The sequence below is a fragment of the Crinia signifera genome, chromosome 7 (assembly GCF_055691185.1).
Source record: "Crinia signifera chromosome 7, ASM5569118v1, whole genome shotgun sequence".
In the NCBI taxonomy this organism is placed as follows: domain Eukaryota; kingdom Metazoa; phylum Chordata; class Amphibia; order Anura; family Myobatrachidae; genus Crinia; species Crinia signifera.
Genome location: NC_139223.1, coordinates 88,276,912 through 88,295,567, shown reverse-complemented (window position 1 = coordinate 88,295,567; position 18,656 = coordinate 88,276,912). Strand labels below are relative to the sequence as shown.

The 18,656-nt window shown below is 41.6% G+C and overlaps 1 protein-coding gene across 11 annotated transcripts in view; it reads right to left on the bottom strand.

The window, feature by feature from the left end:
- Nucleotides 1–18,656, bottom strand: part of LOC146020380 (ubiquitin carboxyl-terminal hydrolase 22-A) — an 83,275-nt gene that overhangs the window by 3,895 nt on the left and 60,724 nt on the right. For all 11 annotated transcript variants that reach the window (XM_083153459.1, XM_083153463.1, XM_083153460.1 and 8 more), the window contains 6 exons: nucleotides 17,897–18,002; nucleotides 5,316–5,474; nucleotides 4,589–4,715; nucleotides 3,687–3,778; nucleotides 677–739; nucleotides 177–326 (listed from right to left, as the gene is read on the bottom strand). In XM_083153459.1, coding sequence (XP_083009585.1) covers nucleotides 177–326; nucleotides 677–739; nucleotides 3,687–3,778; nucleotides 4,589–4,715; nucleotides 5,316–5,474; nucleotides 17,897–18,002 — 697 coding nt within the window. The remainder of the gene's footprint in view (nucleotides 1–176; nucleotides 327–676; nucleotides 740–3,686; nucleotides 3,779–4,588; nucleotides 4,716–5,315; nucleotides 5,475–17,896; nucleotides 18,003–18,656) is intronic.

The following is an 18,656-nucleotide window of genomic DNA, read 5'->3' as shown; positions in this document are numbered from 1 at the left end:
CAACCACACTCTGTTCTCTATTACGCAGCCAGTTCCTTACCCAGCTACAAATTCTTACCCCATGCATGTCCCTTTTATGAGGTATATAGAACATGAACTACAAAATATAAAAATATATGCAAGAGAATTACCCCAGCAGATTAGCTGTAAATGTACCAATGCAGTTTTTAACTCACCCTTCGCTATCTAGAACATCTTTAATGCTAGCCTTGGTGATAATTGCATCATCACACTTGAACCACTGGTCTTTGTGTTGTCTGATGAAGCTTGTGTAATGCCCACTCTCCAAGGTTCCCTGGTGATTAACTACTGCAAACAAGGAATACCTGCAGAGAAAGCAAATCTAAATATGAATAAGCAGATGGTATCAATACTGTTACAAAATGTCTAGGTTTTAAAAATCGATAGACAATGAATATCTACATTTTACAACAAATTTTCTTCAAAGCATCTTCAGATAGTGACATTTGTACCAAATTGCAAAGAATGAGATTTATGTAGCATAATACCATACGCATCAGTAAGTACCCCGATTTCCTTAATTTACACTAATCAGGCCTTAATTTATACAATAAAATATTTCTTGCCCTTTCTAAATTACTATTAATCCAGGTATCCACAAATATTCCAAAATGTGATAAAGGCAGAACTACATCGATAACACAGTGATACTTACTTATTGTCATTGTTTAAACTGTCTTGTGGCTGCTGATATTGACCATTCATTCTGCTCTCTTTGCTATGACAAAATAAGAAAGGTGTATGTATTACAAGGAAATGGTCAAATTTTAATCAAGCCACAAATGTATTTTTTTTTGTAGACTATGCCAACAAAAATATTTAAAAATTAAATAAAATTAACCTTAAACCTAATTGGTATATTATAGCCACTTATTAAGGTATTTAAAAAAACTGTACACAAAATATTGCTCTATGACACATCAGAAGTCGAAGCTCAAAGACAAGAGCTATTAAAAGTGCTTCCTCACAATAGTGAGGGTGGAAAATTTGGGAACATTGTGGATCAATTTTTGGAAGTGTGAAATTTACACATCTGATTTTCAGTAAAAACAAAACAAAAAAAACAAATGTTCTTTCAGAAATATTCTTCACCTACGATCATTTAGCCTCCCTATGGCGTTTGGCCCACCAACTTGCCACTGTGCGCCTAGTCGCACAACTTGGCGTTAGAGTGAGTGAAATACCAGCAATCATGCACCAGATGCAGCTTTTTAAAATCACCATTGCGCATGCATCAGATGTCTAATGCAAAGTTATAGCGGAATAATCCGTATTGCATGTGCGTGAAGTGCCCATTGAAATGCACAATAGTGCAATAACTACTTTACTGTACATTACTGTACAGTATGTTAAATAGACACTTTTCTGGAAATACTATTGCATAGATTATCTTTTTAGTGGGCATGGGGATAAGCGAGTGCTTATAGCATGGGTCTTCAAACTGTGGCCCTCCAGTTGTTGTGAAACTACCTGTTCCAACATGCATTGCCACATTTTTTCCTATAAGAAAATGCCAAAACTGTCAGGGCATGCTGGGACATGTAGTTCCACAACATCTGGAGGGCCACAGTTTGAAGACCCATGGCTTATACAGTACTATCGCCGAGAATGGGGCGCATGTTTGTGAGACGCTTGTGCGTCCCACTCTCGGTATATGGTGTGCAGAGGCGGGTCGATGCAGCGTAAAAGCAGCAGAGACAACCGCAGATCCATACTGTAGGTTCCACTTGTGTACGGGTGATAATGTCTGTGCTTCTCATTACTCTACACTGGTTGAACGCAGATTTATGCTACAGTAGGAATGTCATACAGTAAGAGCAGGTCAGACTCTAGCACCGAGGGGGTTAACAATATGGCTACTGGTGGTCAGGCAGGGCTTCATGTGAGCCCACAACTATGGGACTAGCCATGGTATAGGTTCCACATGTGGAAGGGCACTCCTATTCATGCGTCTCATTATGCTTCACTGGTTAAACAAACTTACCGCAGTTGGGGTCTCCTCCAATTGTCCGCCAAGCTTGCCATCACTAGACTGCGGGGAGGGGACAGCGAGCAATCCTGCTCTCTGGTGGGTCAGCTCCTGCCAGATGCTCAGCTCCCTGTTACACAGAAGTTGCACCCACACCTGGACAGCAGTGCAGATAGAGGACCGAAGCTGCGGATCGATCATTGCAGCGTCTGTGCCTTTGTCAGCAGCCCGTGTTTAAATTGCGTAATAAAACGCATCTTCAGGATTTCCATTAGACATATAAAACCTATGCCATTGCTCACTTCGTAGATGTGGGCTTCAACAAAGCCCTGGTTCAGGCTTGGTAGCCATTTTGTTAACCGGCTCATTACTAGAGTCTGGCCTGCTACAGACAGTACGGTAACTGTATGCTTGCTCTACCCCTATAGCCCCTATGTGTTTTAAATAGCAAAATGAGATGCACGTACAGAAATGCCCATATACAGTACATGCATAACCTATGCAATAGCATTTTCTGACAAAAAATGTCTATATAACATACAGTACTGTACTATGTATAACTGTATGAAAGCTAGATTAAAACAGAGAGAGGGAAAAAACATGGTCACTTAGCAAATCAAATTGGATCCACGAGCATGGAGACCAGCACAATTATCCACCAGCCTACGACACCGGATGATTGCGACCCTTGCTCATGAGTCTATGTAAAGAGTGATCTCATGCCTCAGTCATGCTTACTTTATACTGAATCGGCTAAAAAAAAAAATCTGCAGGACACCATATTGATGATTTTTTTTTTCCTTGGGGACCTGGATGCTACACCTAACCAATGTACATTACATTTGCTTGAGCTTGTATTGTACTGCACAGTTGGAGCTGCAGTGCCGTTCACCGAGAATAAGAAGCAAAAGTTGATCATACGCGAAGTGTCCCATTCTCGGCGAATGACGTGGCTCCATTTGTACTGTACTGAACATCAATCCGTCCCTGGATTAGTGAAGCATTATCCACCAACTGGTGGCGATGTGTATTACATGCATATTCTATGGCGAGCCTCAATGTACGTCTGAGAAAGATACAAAAGCACACGCCAAAAACCTCACCTAGGCACGCTGGTGCAATGGATCAACGTGACTTCATTTGTATTTTCACCATTAACCTATTACTTGTATCAAGACATAAGAAATCCATCCAGAAAGTGGACAAGTAGAGGGTTTCCATAGCAAGCAATCAGCATGTTGTATCATGTATAAAGTGCTACCAGTGGCGTAGCTACATATGTGGCAGACCCTGCGGCGGCTTGGGGGAGCTGCGCCAGCGAGGTCTGTGGTGGGTGCCGCTGGCTGAACTGACAGGCGACCCAGCATGCATGGGGTGGGGACCCATTAAATATGCACTGTGCTGGGTCCCCGCTCATTAGATATGTACAGGGTGGGACCAGCTCAGCGCTCACTGCTGCCTGGGTCTCCTGTCAGCTCAGCCAGCAGCAGGCGACAGAAAATTTTTTGGTAGGAGTGAGAAAAATTTCTAGCTACGTCACTGAGTGCTACGTATAAAACTACAGGTAGAAAATGAATGGAAGCCATCTAGGGTCAACTTCACAACTCTTTAGAAGGCTGCAAATTGCCTAGAACTTACACTAAATAAGAAGACTAATGTAAAAAAAATTTTTTAAACTACTCAAAAGAATACTCACCTGGAGGCCATGAATGGTGTCATGTCTAACTCTAAGGGAAACGACACATATGTAGTGATCTTCCGCCTTAGTTTAGCTGAATGTTCAAACCGCTGTGTCAAAAAAAAAAAAAAGTGTCCGGCTCATAACAGGCAAATTATAATATTCAAACAATGTTGTATACATAGTAAAGCCACCACAAGCTAAAGAACAATAAAAACCCAATAAGACCTATAGCATTATGAAAGTGTATAGAAGCCAGACCGGACATGAACGGAGTAGATGTAAAAAAATGGCATTGAAAATAATTCACTCGTTCATGCATTTTATTTGCATGTTCTTTTCAAGCACTGCATTCAGGAGCAGTTACTACTAAGGTGCCCAGTTAACAACAAGTGATAAAACTTGTGTATGATAAATGGTGTTCCAGCCAATCTGCTCCTAACTGCCAATTGTCGAACATGGCAATTAGGGGCTGATTGGCCGAAACACTATTGTATGCACTGAGCTTCATCATTCACATTTTTTGCTGATAAATGAGCCGCTAATTGCTAAAATGTTCCAGATTTCTAAAGCAATGTTGTAAATTGCTCTAGCACAGTGATGGCTAACCTTGAAACTCCAGCTGTTTAACTACACATCCCAGCATGCCCTGCATCAATTTTAGCATGGCCAAATAGTAAAACTGTAGCAGGGCATGCTGGGATGTGTAGTTCAACAGCTGGAGTGTCAAGGTTAGCCATCACTGGACTAGTTCAATGTATTTCCAGGAGTTTATTAACATATGACAAAATACTAACAATGAGAGATACTGGGAAACAATGCAAAATATACCAAATTTATGATGTACTAAATAAAAGAAAATATTAGCATGTGATCTTAGCATTACTCATTTTATGTGTTGAAAGGCAGCCCAGTCTTACTTTGAGATGAAAACAAGCCACAATAGGCAGTTTCTTCATAGTGAGCTGCTTAGTAGATTCTTGGTAACTATGGCAACCACTGCATTTGATTTTGGCACTACTTCCTAGATGCTCTGGCCGTGTAAACCTGTAAGAAAGGAGATAATCACTGATGGGTAATAATTATACAACACAAAGCTGGCTTGCAGAGATTTAGAGCATTCATACAAATTTGACACTACACAAAATAAAATATTTTTCCTGAAGATGGGAAAAACACAGTAAAACAGAGATGAAAAAATAATATGAGGGGGGTAGGGAACAGCATCCATTTTCCCTCTACTTCAATCATAAATTAAACAAGACATTTAGCAACAAAATAGCTATTTCTAACACAACAGCAGAATAATAACCAAACACTACAATGATTTAAAAAATTTGTTTTTAAAAAAACAATTAAACAAAATGGATTGGTATCACTGTCTCCCAGCATTGAGAGCATAGGTTAGAATCCCACCATGGCCTAATTGTGTGGAGTGTTTATCTTCTCCCTTTGCTCCCTTGGCTTTCATCCAGGTACTCGGATGTCTTCCCACAATCCCAAAATATCCATCCAATAACATCATTGGGAAGTAACCATAATTTACCATTCATTACAGCGGTGTGTCCATTCTCTGACATTTCTATGTGCAGGGATGCTTACATACAAACCAGCCACATTATTTACTTGGTCAGACATCAGTTTTACCTTCTCAGACAGTCTGTTAAGGTTGTCGTTCCAGACACATGACTTTCCCCATTCACCACACCACTGTCACCCCCTGGGCTCAGTGGCCAAAAGGGGCTCGATGAACCCGGCAGATCCAAGCTGATGTCCCAAAATGGGTCTATCGTTGTGGAAACACCACTAGAAGGAAAGGTGAGAGGAGACACACAAGAGACAATTAAGTCACAGTACTGTATATCTACAATGGTTTTACAAAGCACTGTACAAATGGAAGTTATCTAAAGCTGCTCTAAATACAGGAAACAAATGTAACCAATGTTGTGTTATGACTACGCATATGTATTAAGGTTTTCACAGCACCGTAAGCAGAGCAAGGACACAACTCAAAAACAACCAGCTCTTAAACAACATTTTTGTTCTCAATGGAGTATATGGCCATTATAACCTTTAAAAGAAAGGGTATTTTGAATTTTAAGCAGTGATGCTATTTATGGTGTGCCACAGCCACTTTCTGACCTATTTGGTGGCAAGCAAAAAAGAAGATCTAAAGAGAAGGAAAACCCAACACACATTATTCCTGTTCAGCAAGGCAAAAATACACATGGGGTACCAATAGGGTTGGAAATGCTGCACTATTACATAAGTACTCCTTTAAGAATTAATACACCAAGAGTGAATACACATACACAGTAACAAGATGGAGACGGTCTTAGAAAAATCCCAAAATTATCTATTACATATATGGAAAAATCCTTATTTAATAGGCGGCCACCTATAAGCAGTTTAAATAAATTTTACTAAGAAAATTATAAATAATTATAATGCACATAAAGTAAAACCATTAACAATAAGATTTGCATAAGAAGGAGCTATGATAATGATAGCTATTTTTTATCCAGCTACCAAATTTAAGCCACAGAGTTTTTCAAATTATTGGATGATACAAGTAAAAATTGCCAAGTAAAGATGATGTTCATAGATATGGGTAAGCTGGCCGGGCTGTACCCGCAGAGATGCCGGGCCACGACACTTCACAGCGGGGAGTCTTTTAGGATGGAAGGTAACTCACACGTTGACAGTTCTTATATATCAATGCAGATAGTATGGAGGTAGGTGTGTGTTGGATATGTATCTCACCTATACCTCCAAAATACACATGGGGAGATTAGGGAAATCCTTTACAAAACCAGAGATATAGGTTACCCCGAAACAGCATAAACCCCAAATCCAATGGCATAAAAATTAGGTGTGTGAAGTTTCTTCTTACCCATGTAGCAAGCATATAGTTGGGATTTATTACATTGCCAACTCCAGATTCTAAGTCCATTGTGTAGAGTACATTATAGTGCCCCTAAAGCAATTTAGCAAAACATAGCTAAAAATTGTGCAAATATAGAAAATATATCTAACGCACCGTCAATACCAGCTGGAATGGGACAGCCAGTCCCAATATTGCTGGCAGCAAAACAGAAGAACGTGTGCTATAAATTGGACGGCTAAGTAACAAAATAAAAAATATATTTGATAAAACATAATGCAGGTAAAAATAGACAAAGGGAAATTACATTAGAATTGTGCAGACATTTATAATGTAACATATGTATGGATGTCAGCCTTCATGTATTGCAACAGGGTAAGAAGTCTCACTATTAGTCAATTATCAACAAATGATACATTGACTACTGCAGAGGTAAAATACTAGATATACTAGAAAATAGAGGAAGAGCAAAAAGGTTGGAACAACCAATGGGATGATTATTGGTGATATTGCAAATGGAATTGAGGGTAAAATGTGCCTTTTTGCAGAGGACACAAAAGGTATGCAACAGGGTAGACACACCAGGAGGGGTAAAACAAATAATTGATGATCTAGGTAAATTAGAGGAATGGTCAAGAGCATGGCAACTACAGTTTAATGCCAAAAAATGCAAAATCATGCACTTGGGTCTCAAAGACTAAATATAGTGTAAATGGCACTATAATGGAAACTACTGAGGAAGAGAGGGACCTAGGGGTCACTATTTCAGGGGACTTAACCCCGTGAGTGGTATGCCCGGAAATTTCTTGGGCTCAGTGAAGTCGGCGGCAGGCTCGGGGCGGCTCGGGAGCGCTCAGGCACCAGTCCTCCCAAAGCCTGCTGCCAACGTCACTGCTCAATGTGACAGAGCCAGCGGGGACACAAGCGGCGGCAGGAAAACTCAGAGCGCCGGAGCAGAGGTGAGGGAGGGTAGGCTTCCTGCCCCAGCAAAACCTACCACTCAAGGGGTTAAAGGCAGGTAGGCAATGTAACAAAGCAATGAAGAAGGCAAGTCAGATGCTTGGTTGCATAGGGAGAGGTATCAGCAGTAGAAAGAAGTATGAATGCCATTGTATAGGTCATTGATACAACCTCATCTAGTGTTCAGTTCTGGAGGACATATCTCCAGAAGGATATAAATACATTAGAGACCGTACAAAGAAGGCCAACTAAAATGGTGCATGGCCTACATCAAAAAAACGTACCAGGAAAGACTAAAAGATCTTAATATGTATACTTTAGAGCAGAGAAGGGAAAGCGGGGACATGATAGAAACTTTCAAATATATCAAGGGCTTTAACAAGGTACAGGTGGGAGACGTTCTTCACAGGAAGAGGAGCAGCAGAACACGAGGACATGCACTGAAACTAGAGGGAGGAAGATTCAGGGGAAATGTGAGGAAGAATTATTTCACAGAGAGTAGTAGATAAGTGGAATAGCCTCCCATCAGAGGTGGTACAGAAAAATACAGTAGTACAATTTAAACATGCTTGGGATATTCTTACAAAAAAATAAGGATCAAATATGGATTGAGGTAACATGTTTAAAAAAGGGGCAGACTAGATGGGCCAAGTGGTTCTTATCTGCCATCAAATTCTATGTTTCTATGTCCTGACTAACGGGGATACTGCTCTTTAGAGAGCAGAGCTAGAGAGTAGGTAATAGCTTAAAGTGCATCAGCGCTCACCGCTCGTTGCATATTATTATTAAAGTTTCTTATATAGCGCAACAGATGCCGTAGACAGTGATAAAACCATATCTTTCAGAGATGTTGAAATTTTTAGCAGATATTTTGCGCATCTCTCAGGAAAAAATATATTTTTCAGAAAAATAATTTAATATTTGTTACAATAAAGCAGATATAGGAGTTAATTCCGTTATATGCGATCAACTTGCACCTACAAGTAAAGGCCTATACACACTGGGTGACTGAGCGGAAAGAATGCCGCCCAGTGTGTATGTGGCAGCAACGAGTGGTGAATGCTGATCGCCACTGGCCCAGCAGATGAGCGAGGAGGTGGACAGCTTTCCATATCGGCCTGCTATGGAAAGCCATCCACCCCTGAAGAAAAAACAAAAAAAAGTTTCAACCCAGCAAAATTCCTCATTATCTGTCAACATACACAGTTGGCAAAAATACCCAGTGTGTATGCACCTTAAGGGCGAGATGTATCAAACTGAAAATGCGGTAAAACCCAGGTTTTACCGCATTTTCCAATGTATCAAAACCGATACGGCATTGAAGGGTATCGCCACCTTTGGTTGGCGATACCCTATAAAAGCCTATGGGCTAGGCGGCAGGGAGGTGACAGACACCCCGCACACCAGAGTACAGGTATCGCGGGGGGGGGGGGGGGGGGGGCTCCGTCACCGCATTGCGATGCCAGCCGCATAGGATAGTACATATGCGCTGGCATCGCGGCGGACAGCCGGCGATGTATTGTAATACATCCCGCCCTAAGTGCTGCACTTACAATATAATTTGGGTTTTTTGTTAGCAAGTGTTTTTTTTTGTTCCTTAAGCACCTACAAAAAAAAAAGGAAAAAAAAAGAAATACATGGTGCAGACTTAAGTCTGCTCCATGAATTATTTTTTCTTTGAGGTACTAACAGATAAGAAAACCAATGTCAAATGGAAAGAAAACCAATGTCAAATGGAAATTGACTAATCGACTAGTAATTAATAATATAACTTGTGTGCATATAACTACAATGTAGACCATTTTGAAATATAGGCCAGAAATAAATTAGTGGTGGTAGCTAACTGCAAGCTAATTGATCCCACAATGAAGCCCTGAATCCAGGAGTTCTCGTGATTTATTTTTCACCTACCTTAGTGGTTGGGAAAAAATCCTAAATAACTAGCATGTTATGAGTGCAGCAATCCTGTTAATACACAGATCCTTGACCTTTTTACAGATTGGGGGCCTTATTCTAGTTCACTCTTAGAGGCAAATTCCTTCTCAAATGGACAAAACCATGAGAACTGCAGGTGGGGCAGATATAACATTTACAGAGAGTTAGATTTGGGTGGGGTTTTACTTCAGGTACTTGTGTATTATAGCGGCGCCCGCGATCTTGCTCGTACAATGTTTTTATCGAATCGCATGCCATACACCCGATGGCATGCGATGCGATTTTGCCCCCTAAACGATGGAAAATTGTATAAGCACCCTAAAGGGTGCTTTTAACCCCTTCATGACAGAGCCAGTTTGTGCCTTCATGACAGAGCCCTTTTTTTCAAATCTGACATGTCTCACTTAAGTGGGGATAACTTTTTTTTGCTTTTACTTATCCCAGTGATTTTGAGATTGTTTTCTCGTGACACATTGTACTTCAAGTTAGTGGTAAATTTTCGTCGATACAGTCTGTGTTTTTTTGTGAAAAATACCAAAATATCGTGAAAAAATGGAAAATTTAGCAATTTGCAAAATGTTAAATTTTCTGCTTGTGAGACAAATAAGCATACCACTCAAAATAGTTAATAACTAACATAGACCATATGTCTACTTTATGTTTCCATCATTATTTCAACTTCCTTTTAATTTTTTTGGACACTAGGAGGCTTACAATATGAATAGCAAATTCTCAAATTTTCATGAAAATTTCAAACACTGATTTTTTTAGGGACCAGTTCAGTTCTGATGTGACTTTGAGGGACTTGTATGTGAGACACCCCCATAAATGATGCCATTTCAAAAACTGCACCCCTCACAGTATTCAAAACAGCATTTTGGAAGTTTGTTAACCCTTTAGGTGTTTCACAGGAATTAAAACAAAGTGTAGGTGAAATTTCAAAATTTCTTTTTTTTTGCAGAGTTTCAATTTTAATACATTTTTCTAACGAATACAGTAGATTTTACTAGAGAAATGTGACTAAAAATTGATTCCCCCAATTCTTTTGTTTTCAAAAATATCCTATATGTGGCCCTAGTGTGCACGTTGACCAAACCACAGGCTTCATAATAGAAGGAGCACCTACTTGATTTTGGAGCCTCCTTTTTATGAGATTTTTTTTTAGGCACCATGTAGGTTTCTAGGCACCATAAGTGCTAAAAGTTAGGAACCTCCCCCACAAGTCACCCCATTTTGCAATCTACACCCCTCAGGGAATTCATCTAGGGGTATAGTGTATTTCAAACCCCCAGGGGTTTCACCAATTTTGGTACAACTGGGATGTGAAAATGGAAAATTACATTTTTTTACACAAACATGCAGTTCTGGCTCAAAATTTTTCATTTTCACAAGGAATGAAGGAGACAAAGCACCCCAAAATCTGTGCCCCAATTTCTCCCGAGTACGGCAATGCCTCACATGTGCCCAAAAAATACCAGTTGGGTGCATGGCAGGACTCAGAAGGGAAGGAGTGATTTTTGGATTTTGCAGCAAAGATTTTGGTGGAATGAATGGTGGGTGCTATGTTGCATTAGCAAGACTCCCAAAGCACCAATACAGTGGAACCCCCCCACAAGTCACCCCATTTTGCAAAGTACACCCCTCAGGGAATTCATCTAGGGGTATAGTGTACATTTCAAACCCCCAGGGGTTTCACCAATTTTGGTACAACTGGGATGTGAAAATGGAAAATTACATTTTTTTTACACAAACATGCAGTTCTGGCTCAAAATTTTTCATTTTCACAAGGAATGAAGGAGACAAAGCACCCCAAAATCTGTGCCCCAGTTTCTCCCGAGTACGGCAATGCCTCACATGTGACCAAAAAATACCAGTTGGGTGCATGGCAGGACTCAGAAGGGAAGGAGTGATTTTTGGATTTTGCAGCAAAGATTTTGGTGGAATGAATGGTGGGTGCTATGTTGCATTAGCAAGACTCCCAAAGCACCAATACAGTGGAACCCCCCCACAAGTCACCCCATTTTGCAAAGTACACCCCTCAGGGAATTCATCTAGGGGTATAGTGTACATTTCAAACCCCCAGGGGTTTCACCAATTTTGGTACAACTGGGATGTGAAAATGGAAAATTACATTTTTTTACACAAACATGCAGTTCTGGCTCAAAATTTTTCATTTTCACAAGGAATGAAGGAGACAAAGCACCCCAAAATCTGTGCCCCAATTTCTCCCGAGTACGGCAATGCCTCACGTGTGACCAAAAAATACCAGTTGGGTGCATGGCAGGACTCAGAAGGGAAGGAGTGATTTTTGGATTTTGCAGCACAGATTTTGGTGGAATGAATGGTGGGTGCTATGTTGCATTACCAATACAGTGGAACCCCCCCACAAGTGACCCCATTTTGCAAACTACACCCCTCAGGGAATTCATCTAGGGGTATAGTGTACATTTCAAACCCCCAGGGGTTTCATCAATTTTGGTACAACTGGGCAGTGAAAATGAAAAAAATACATTTTTTTACACAAAAATGTACTTCTGGCTCAAAATTTTTCATTTTCACAAGGAATGAAGGAGACAAAGCACCCTAAAATCTGTGCCCCCATTTCTCCAGAGTACGGCAATGCCTCACATGTGACCAAAAAATACCAGTTGGGTGCATGGCAGGACTCAGAAGGGAAGGAGTGATTTTTGTTTTTTGCAGCTCAGATTCTGGTGGAATGAATGGTGGGTGCTATGTTGCATTACCAATACAGTGGAACCCCCCCACAAGTGACCCCATTTTGCAAACTACACCCCTCAGGGAATTCATCTAGGGGTATAGTGTACATTTCAAACCCCCAGGGGTTTCATCAATTTTGGTACAACTGGGCAGTGAAAATGAAAAAAATACATTTTTTTACACAAAAATGTACTTCTGGCTCAAAATTTTTCATTTTCACAAGGAATGAAGGAGACAAAGCACCCCAAAATCTGTGCCCCCATTTCTCCAGAGTACGGCAATGCCTCACATGTGACCAAAAAATACCAGTTGGGTGCATGGCAGGACTCAGAAGGGAAGGAGTGATTTTTGGTTTTTGCAGCTCAGATTCTGGTGGAATGAATGGTGGGTGCTATGTGGCATTAGCAAGACCCCCGAAGCACGGTGAAATGATGAACCTAATAATCCATAGATGTGTGGTATATTTTGAAACACTCCTTTATACATAGGCCGGGTTTGTCGGGGCAAGTTTCACAGTGGAAAATAGTTTCCTTTCTTATTCCCTTTTTATAGCAAACTTTGCACCTTTTTTGTGTCCTGCCCTTTCTTGCAGTGGAGGGGATTTCGTTGGGAAAATTCTGCCCTGGTACAATACGGGGGCCAGTACTAGAAGTACTGGGGCCCTCTGCCTGCTGATTCCCAAATGTTAGGCTCTTTATGACTTCCTCTTGAAAGTGCATAAATGTCCCCCTCTGGCCGGTAGAACGGAATAGCACGTAAGCGTTATACAGTGCCATCTGGATGATATACACGGCCAGCTTCTTGTACCAGATATTTTTTTTCCGCAGGGCACTGTACGGCTTCAGTACCTGATCTGAAAGATCCACTCCGCCCATGTACTTATTGTAATCTAGGATACAATTTGGTTTTGAGGTGTGGGTACTGGTACCTCGTACAGGGATGGAGGTGGTACTGTCTCCATGAATTGTTGTCAGTATAAGGACATCCCTCTTGTCCTTATATTTGACCAACAACAAATTTTCGGTGCATATTCCCCTGCTTTCACCCCTTCTCATTACTTGGGCAATGTGCGTTTTGGGGAGGCCTCTTTGGTTCTTGCGCACAGTACCGCAAGCTGCTGTACCTCTTGAACCAAGGGCCTTAAACAGGGGGATGCTGGTGTAAAAGTTATCCACATAGAGGTGATAACCCTTATCCAGGAAGGGGTGCATTAAATCCCAGACAATTTTTCCACTAACACCTACGAGGGAGGGGGGGCATTCTGGTGGTTCAATTCTTGAATCCTTCCCTTCATATACCCTAAACTTGTGGGTGTACCCTGTGGTGCTTTCACACAGCTTATACATTTTTATGCCATACCTTGCCCTCTTACTGGGAAGGTACTGGCGGAATTTAACCCTTCCTTTAAAATGTATAAGGGACTCGTCGATACTAATACATTTATCAGGGATGTATAGCTCTGCAAATTTGGCACTGAAATGATCAATGACCGGCCTGACTTTGAATAGCCTGTCAAAGGTGGGATCATCTCTGGGTGGGCACTGTGCATTATCGGTGTAATGTAGAAATTTATGGATTGCCTCAAAACGAGCCCGGGGCATGGCCATACGGTGAAATGGGGTGCTGTACAGAACATCTGTACTCCAATATTGCCTAATTTGTGGCTTTTTTACTATGCCCATATGTAACACCAGACCCCAAAACGTCATCATCTCTACTGCATCTACAGGGGTCCACCTAGCAAATGATGACGTGGGGTTTTGAGCAATAAACTGCTGGGCATATAAATTAGTTTGGTCCACCATTAAATTTATAAAATCATCAGAGAAAAATAATTTAAAAATGTCAATTTCTCTGAGACCTGTTGAATCAAATTGGATTCCTGGGATGGCCAAAAACTCAGGAACCTGGGGCTCAAAATTGTCTGGTGGTGGGGTCCATACGAGATCAATTATTGGGGGGGGGGGTCTCAGCTGCTCTACGGGGGCGTCTTTGAGGGGGTCCCTCATCATCAGAGGAGGAAGAGGAGCTTAAGACAAATCCTTCAAATTCCCCGCTTGCCTCACTGGCTGTGTCAGAGTCAGAGGCAAGCATGGCATATGCCTCCTCCACCGAATACATTCTCCTGGATGACTGGGACGACATTTGGGATGACATTTGGGATGCCATTTATATTTTTGTGTTACTGGTAGTGAAATGTTTCAACACGTGTATAGTGTAGGGGGGGGGGTACAAACTTTATTTCAACCCGGGGGGTATGTAGTGTGTAGTGTGTATGTATGTAGTGCAGAAAAAAAAAAAATACAAAAATAAAAAAATTGAAGGGTTAAAAAAAAAAAATAATGGAAGGGGTTAAAAAAAAAAATGGAAGGGGTTAAAAAAAAAAAAAATGGAAGGGGTTAAAAAAAAAAAAGGTCCTGCGCCAAAAATTGAGCACAGATGTTGGTCAGTAACGTCCGTCACTGAACAGCGCTCAAAGGCAACAGGAATTTGATCCAAAAAAAATAAAAAATAGATCAACCCTGTGCCGAAAAAGCTGATCAGTGATGTACGTCACTGATCAGCGCACAGTGGCCACAGGACACACACAAAATCACAGTGTGTGTAAAAAAAAAAAATGTAAAAAAGACCCCACAGCACTCACAAAAAATAAAAAAAGGTGATCAGTGATGCGACACTGATTACCAGTGAGGGGCAGCAGGTGCACAACCTTTGGTGGTACTGACAGGTATATATAAAAAAAAAAACCTCTGCACCCCTAAAAAGTTGCTGATCACCTCAGATATAGTGATCAGCACAAAAGGCGGGGGCAGCAGACACAAAATTTAGCACTCTCTATCACTCTCTGTCACTATCTCTCTCTATCTCTCTATCTCTCACTATCTATCACTCTATGACACTGCAGCAGCAGCACTGACAGGTATATCTATATATAAAAAAAAACCTGCGCCCCCAAAAAGTTGCTGATCAGTTAATTTATACTGATCAGCACAAAAGGGGGGGCAGCAGTCAGTTATATAAAAAATATATAGCACAATCTGTCTCTCTCTCTCTCTCTCTCTCTCTCTCTCTCTCTCTCTCTCTCTCTCTAGCTCTCTCTAGCTCTCTCTAGCTCTCTCTATCTCTCTCTAGCTCTCTCTAGCTCTCTCTCTCTATCTCTCTCTATCTCTCTCTATCTCTCTCTAGCTCTATCACACTGCAGCAGCACAAAATATAGCACTAGGCCTCTCTATCTCTCTCTATCTCTCCCTATCTCTTTCAGTTATATAAAAAATATATAGCACAATCTGTCACTATCTCTCTCTCTATCTCTCTATCTATAGCTCTATCACACTGCAGCAGCACAAAATATAGCACTAGGCCTCTCTATCTCTCTCTATCTCTCTCTATCTCTCTCTCTCTCTCTCTCTCTCTCTCTCTCTCTCTCTCTCTATCTCTCTCTATCTCTCTCTATCTCTCTCTCTATCTAATAAATCGCAGCAGCACAAGATGTCACAGGATGTCACAAGATGTCACAAGCATAAGCAATATCAATGATCAGGTAAGTATTTTGGATGGGTTCTGGTCAGTATAGGCGGCAGCTGGGCACGGTGACCGCACTGCACGCTATTCCAGACCGGAATGGCGTCTGCAGTGCAGTCACCGTTAGTTTAAACCCCCCTCCATGGCTGTGATTGGTCCGTCGGTCCGACGAACCAATCACGGCCTTTGGGGGCGGGCGGGGTGAGGTGGGGTGACACCAGTGTCACCCTTACACCCCGCGGTGATTGGTGCTGTACTTTACAGCACCAATCACCTCCGATCCCGTGTCACCGGCGGATTCGCCGGTGACACAGAAAACGCTGTGAATGGCTGTTCACAATGAACAGCCAATCACAGCGATCGCCGACGGGGGGGCGGCATCGCCGCCCCCCCTGGGCATGCACGGACATGTCTGCTGTCAGGGACAGCAGACATCGTCCCTCTGTCACTGCGTCTCTAGACGCAGTGACAGTTTTAAGCCATGACGTATATATACGTCAACGGTCGGGAAGTACTTCCCGGCCATGACGTATATATACGTCAAATGTCGTGAAGGGGTTAAGCACCCAAATGGGTGCTTACAATGTTTAAAGCACCCCCGCTATAAACGTGAACCCGAAGCGTGGCGAGCACAGCGAGCCCGCGAGGGGCGGCAGTACGCGTCCTACGACCTTTTCATACCCCCACTATCCACGTCGGCGTAGAGTTGAGAATATAAAGTGTGGCGAGCCCAAAGCGTGGCGAGTGGACGCGGATACCTGTGAAGCCCACGAGGGGACGCGGATACCTTCACAGGTATCCGCGTCTCCTCGTGGGCTTCACTGGTATCCGCGTCCGCTCGCCACGCTTCGGGCTCGCCACACTTTATATTCTCAACTCCACGCCGACGTGGCTAGTGGGGGCATGAAAAGGTCATAGGACGTGTACAGACGCCCATCGCGGGCTCGATGCGCTCGCCACGCTTCGGGTTCACGTTTATAGTGGGGGTGGCGTGGGGGTGCATTTAACATTGTAAGCACCCATTATTGTGCTTATACAATTTTTAATCGCATCGCATTGTATGCCATATACAATTTTAAAATTGTATGACATTGTACAACATTGCACAACAACGCATCGCATACCATCGTATGCCTTATGGTATACGATGCGATGGGCGCCGCTATAATACACAAGTACCTTACTTAAAAATTAGCTCTATATTGCAGTGTAAAAATAAAGCAGCCAGTATTTATCCTGCACAGAAACAACTCACCCAAATCTAATTATATCTGCACCTGTTATGTCTACCCCCCTGCAGTGCACATGGTTTTGTCCATCTAAGAAGGAATTTTCCTCTAAGAGTGAACTAGAAAATGGCCCTTTGTGTTAACACCTGCTAACCCATGTTAATGTCCAATAACACTTGACTTTAACCAGTTAGCAAGGCTATTGAAAAAGGGAGTACAATTTAATCTTTTTTTTCACCAGTGGTAACTTACCGCATGCAGTTGAATTTGAGCCATAATATTTGATCTTAATATATATTTTTGTGTTGAAATCAGGATGTGAGAGAACATTTCACACTCAAAGGGACAAATAAAAAACACAAAAGTTTGCATCATTTAGAGAAATAGGTAATGCAAGGTGGGGAAGGTAGAGCGAGCCAGGTTATTGCAAAAAAGTCTAATGCTTGGCTAGACCATGCTTTGGATAAAGGTGCACATGAGGGTGAGGAGGAGGAGAATAATAATAATAATAGAGTGGGTGGAGCCAGATATGCACAGCAAATTCAGCCTGCCTTAAACACTATGTGCTCCTATAGCAAAAATAGGGTAAAAATTGGGACCTAACCAACCACTTGCTGCACCCAAGAGTGCCACAATGAACAATTTGGGAAATTCTGACTTAATATATAGTAGTCTTTCTGAACAACAACAAAAAAATGTATAAAATCTTTTAAACCACCATTTTATCTTATTTTATAACAGAGCAAAAAAGTAAGTACCATATATACTCTAGTATAAGCCTACTTTTTCAGAACATTTTTTATGCTGAAAAAGCCCCCCTTGGCTTATACTCGAGTGAGGGTCCCACTTGGGTCAATACGTTTTTTTCCCAGTTTTTTGTTTCAAAATTAGTTGCCTCAGCTTATAATCGGGTCGACTTATACTCGAGTATATACGGTAGCTTTAATGTTTAAGTAGGGGTAGCATTATAGAGGACTCACTGGCACACTTGGCAGGTTACATCAGACTGGAGGCCTCCTGTGAAAATTTGGTCTATAATGCAGTTACAGTGGTTCGGATTGTTGGCCTTCTTTCCATTGTCATCACCTGGATACAAAAAAATAAACCGCAGGAAAGGGGTTAGCATTTATAGAATACTGCCTACCTAAGTATTGTGATTTTACATAAAACTTGCATAAAATATTACAAGTTTTGCAAAATCAGAAATGAAAATACATGACAGGTAGAAGTAGTATTTGGAAATGCCTATAACACATACAAGCAGTCATTGCTCCTCAATGATACAATCTTAACATGAAAGTACTGTATATTTTAGGTTTTTTTTGGGGGGGGGGGGGGGGGTTTATAAAGTTAAACATTACATATGACTACAATGCAGCTACTGAACATCTTTATGGACTTAAAAAGCATCCAATTACCTCTACCGGCCCCAGTCAAAGTACACAACATAAAGACAGGGGTTTTGTATCTTCAGTAACAAGAACAAAATGTCCATAACAAAGAATAGGAGTACACCTAACACACTTATGCAAGGTTGCAAAAGACAAATGATAAACCAGATTGTCAAAAAACTAAAATCAGTGCTATACATTATTAATATGACAGAATTTTTTTTCCCCTCCTTATAAAATGTAAGCCAAAACTCTTGAAACAATGTGTTGAAGAGAAAAAACACAGCTAAAAATTCTGGGGTTGGAGCAGAGGGGTGCCGGATGACTGCTCAACAGTCGGGATACCGAC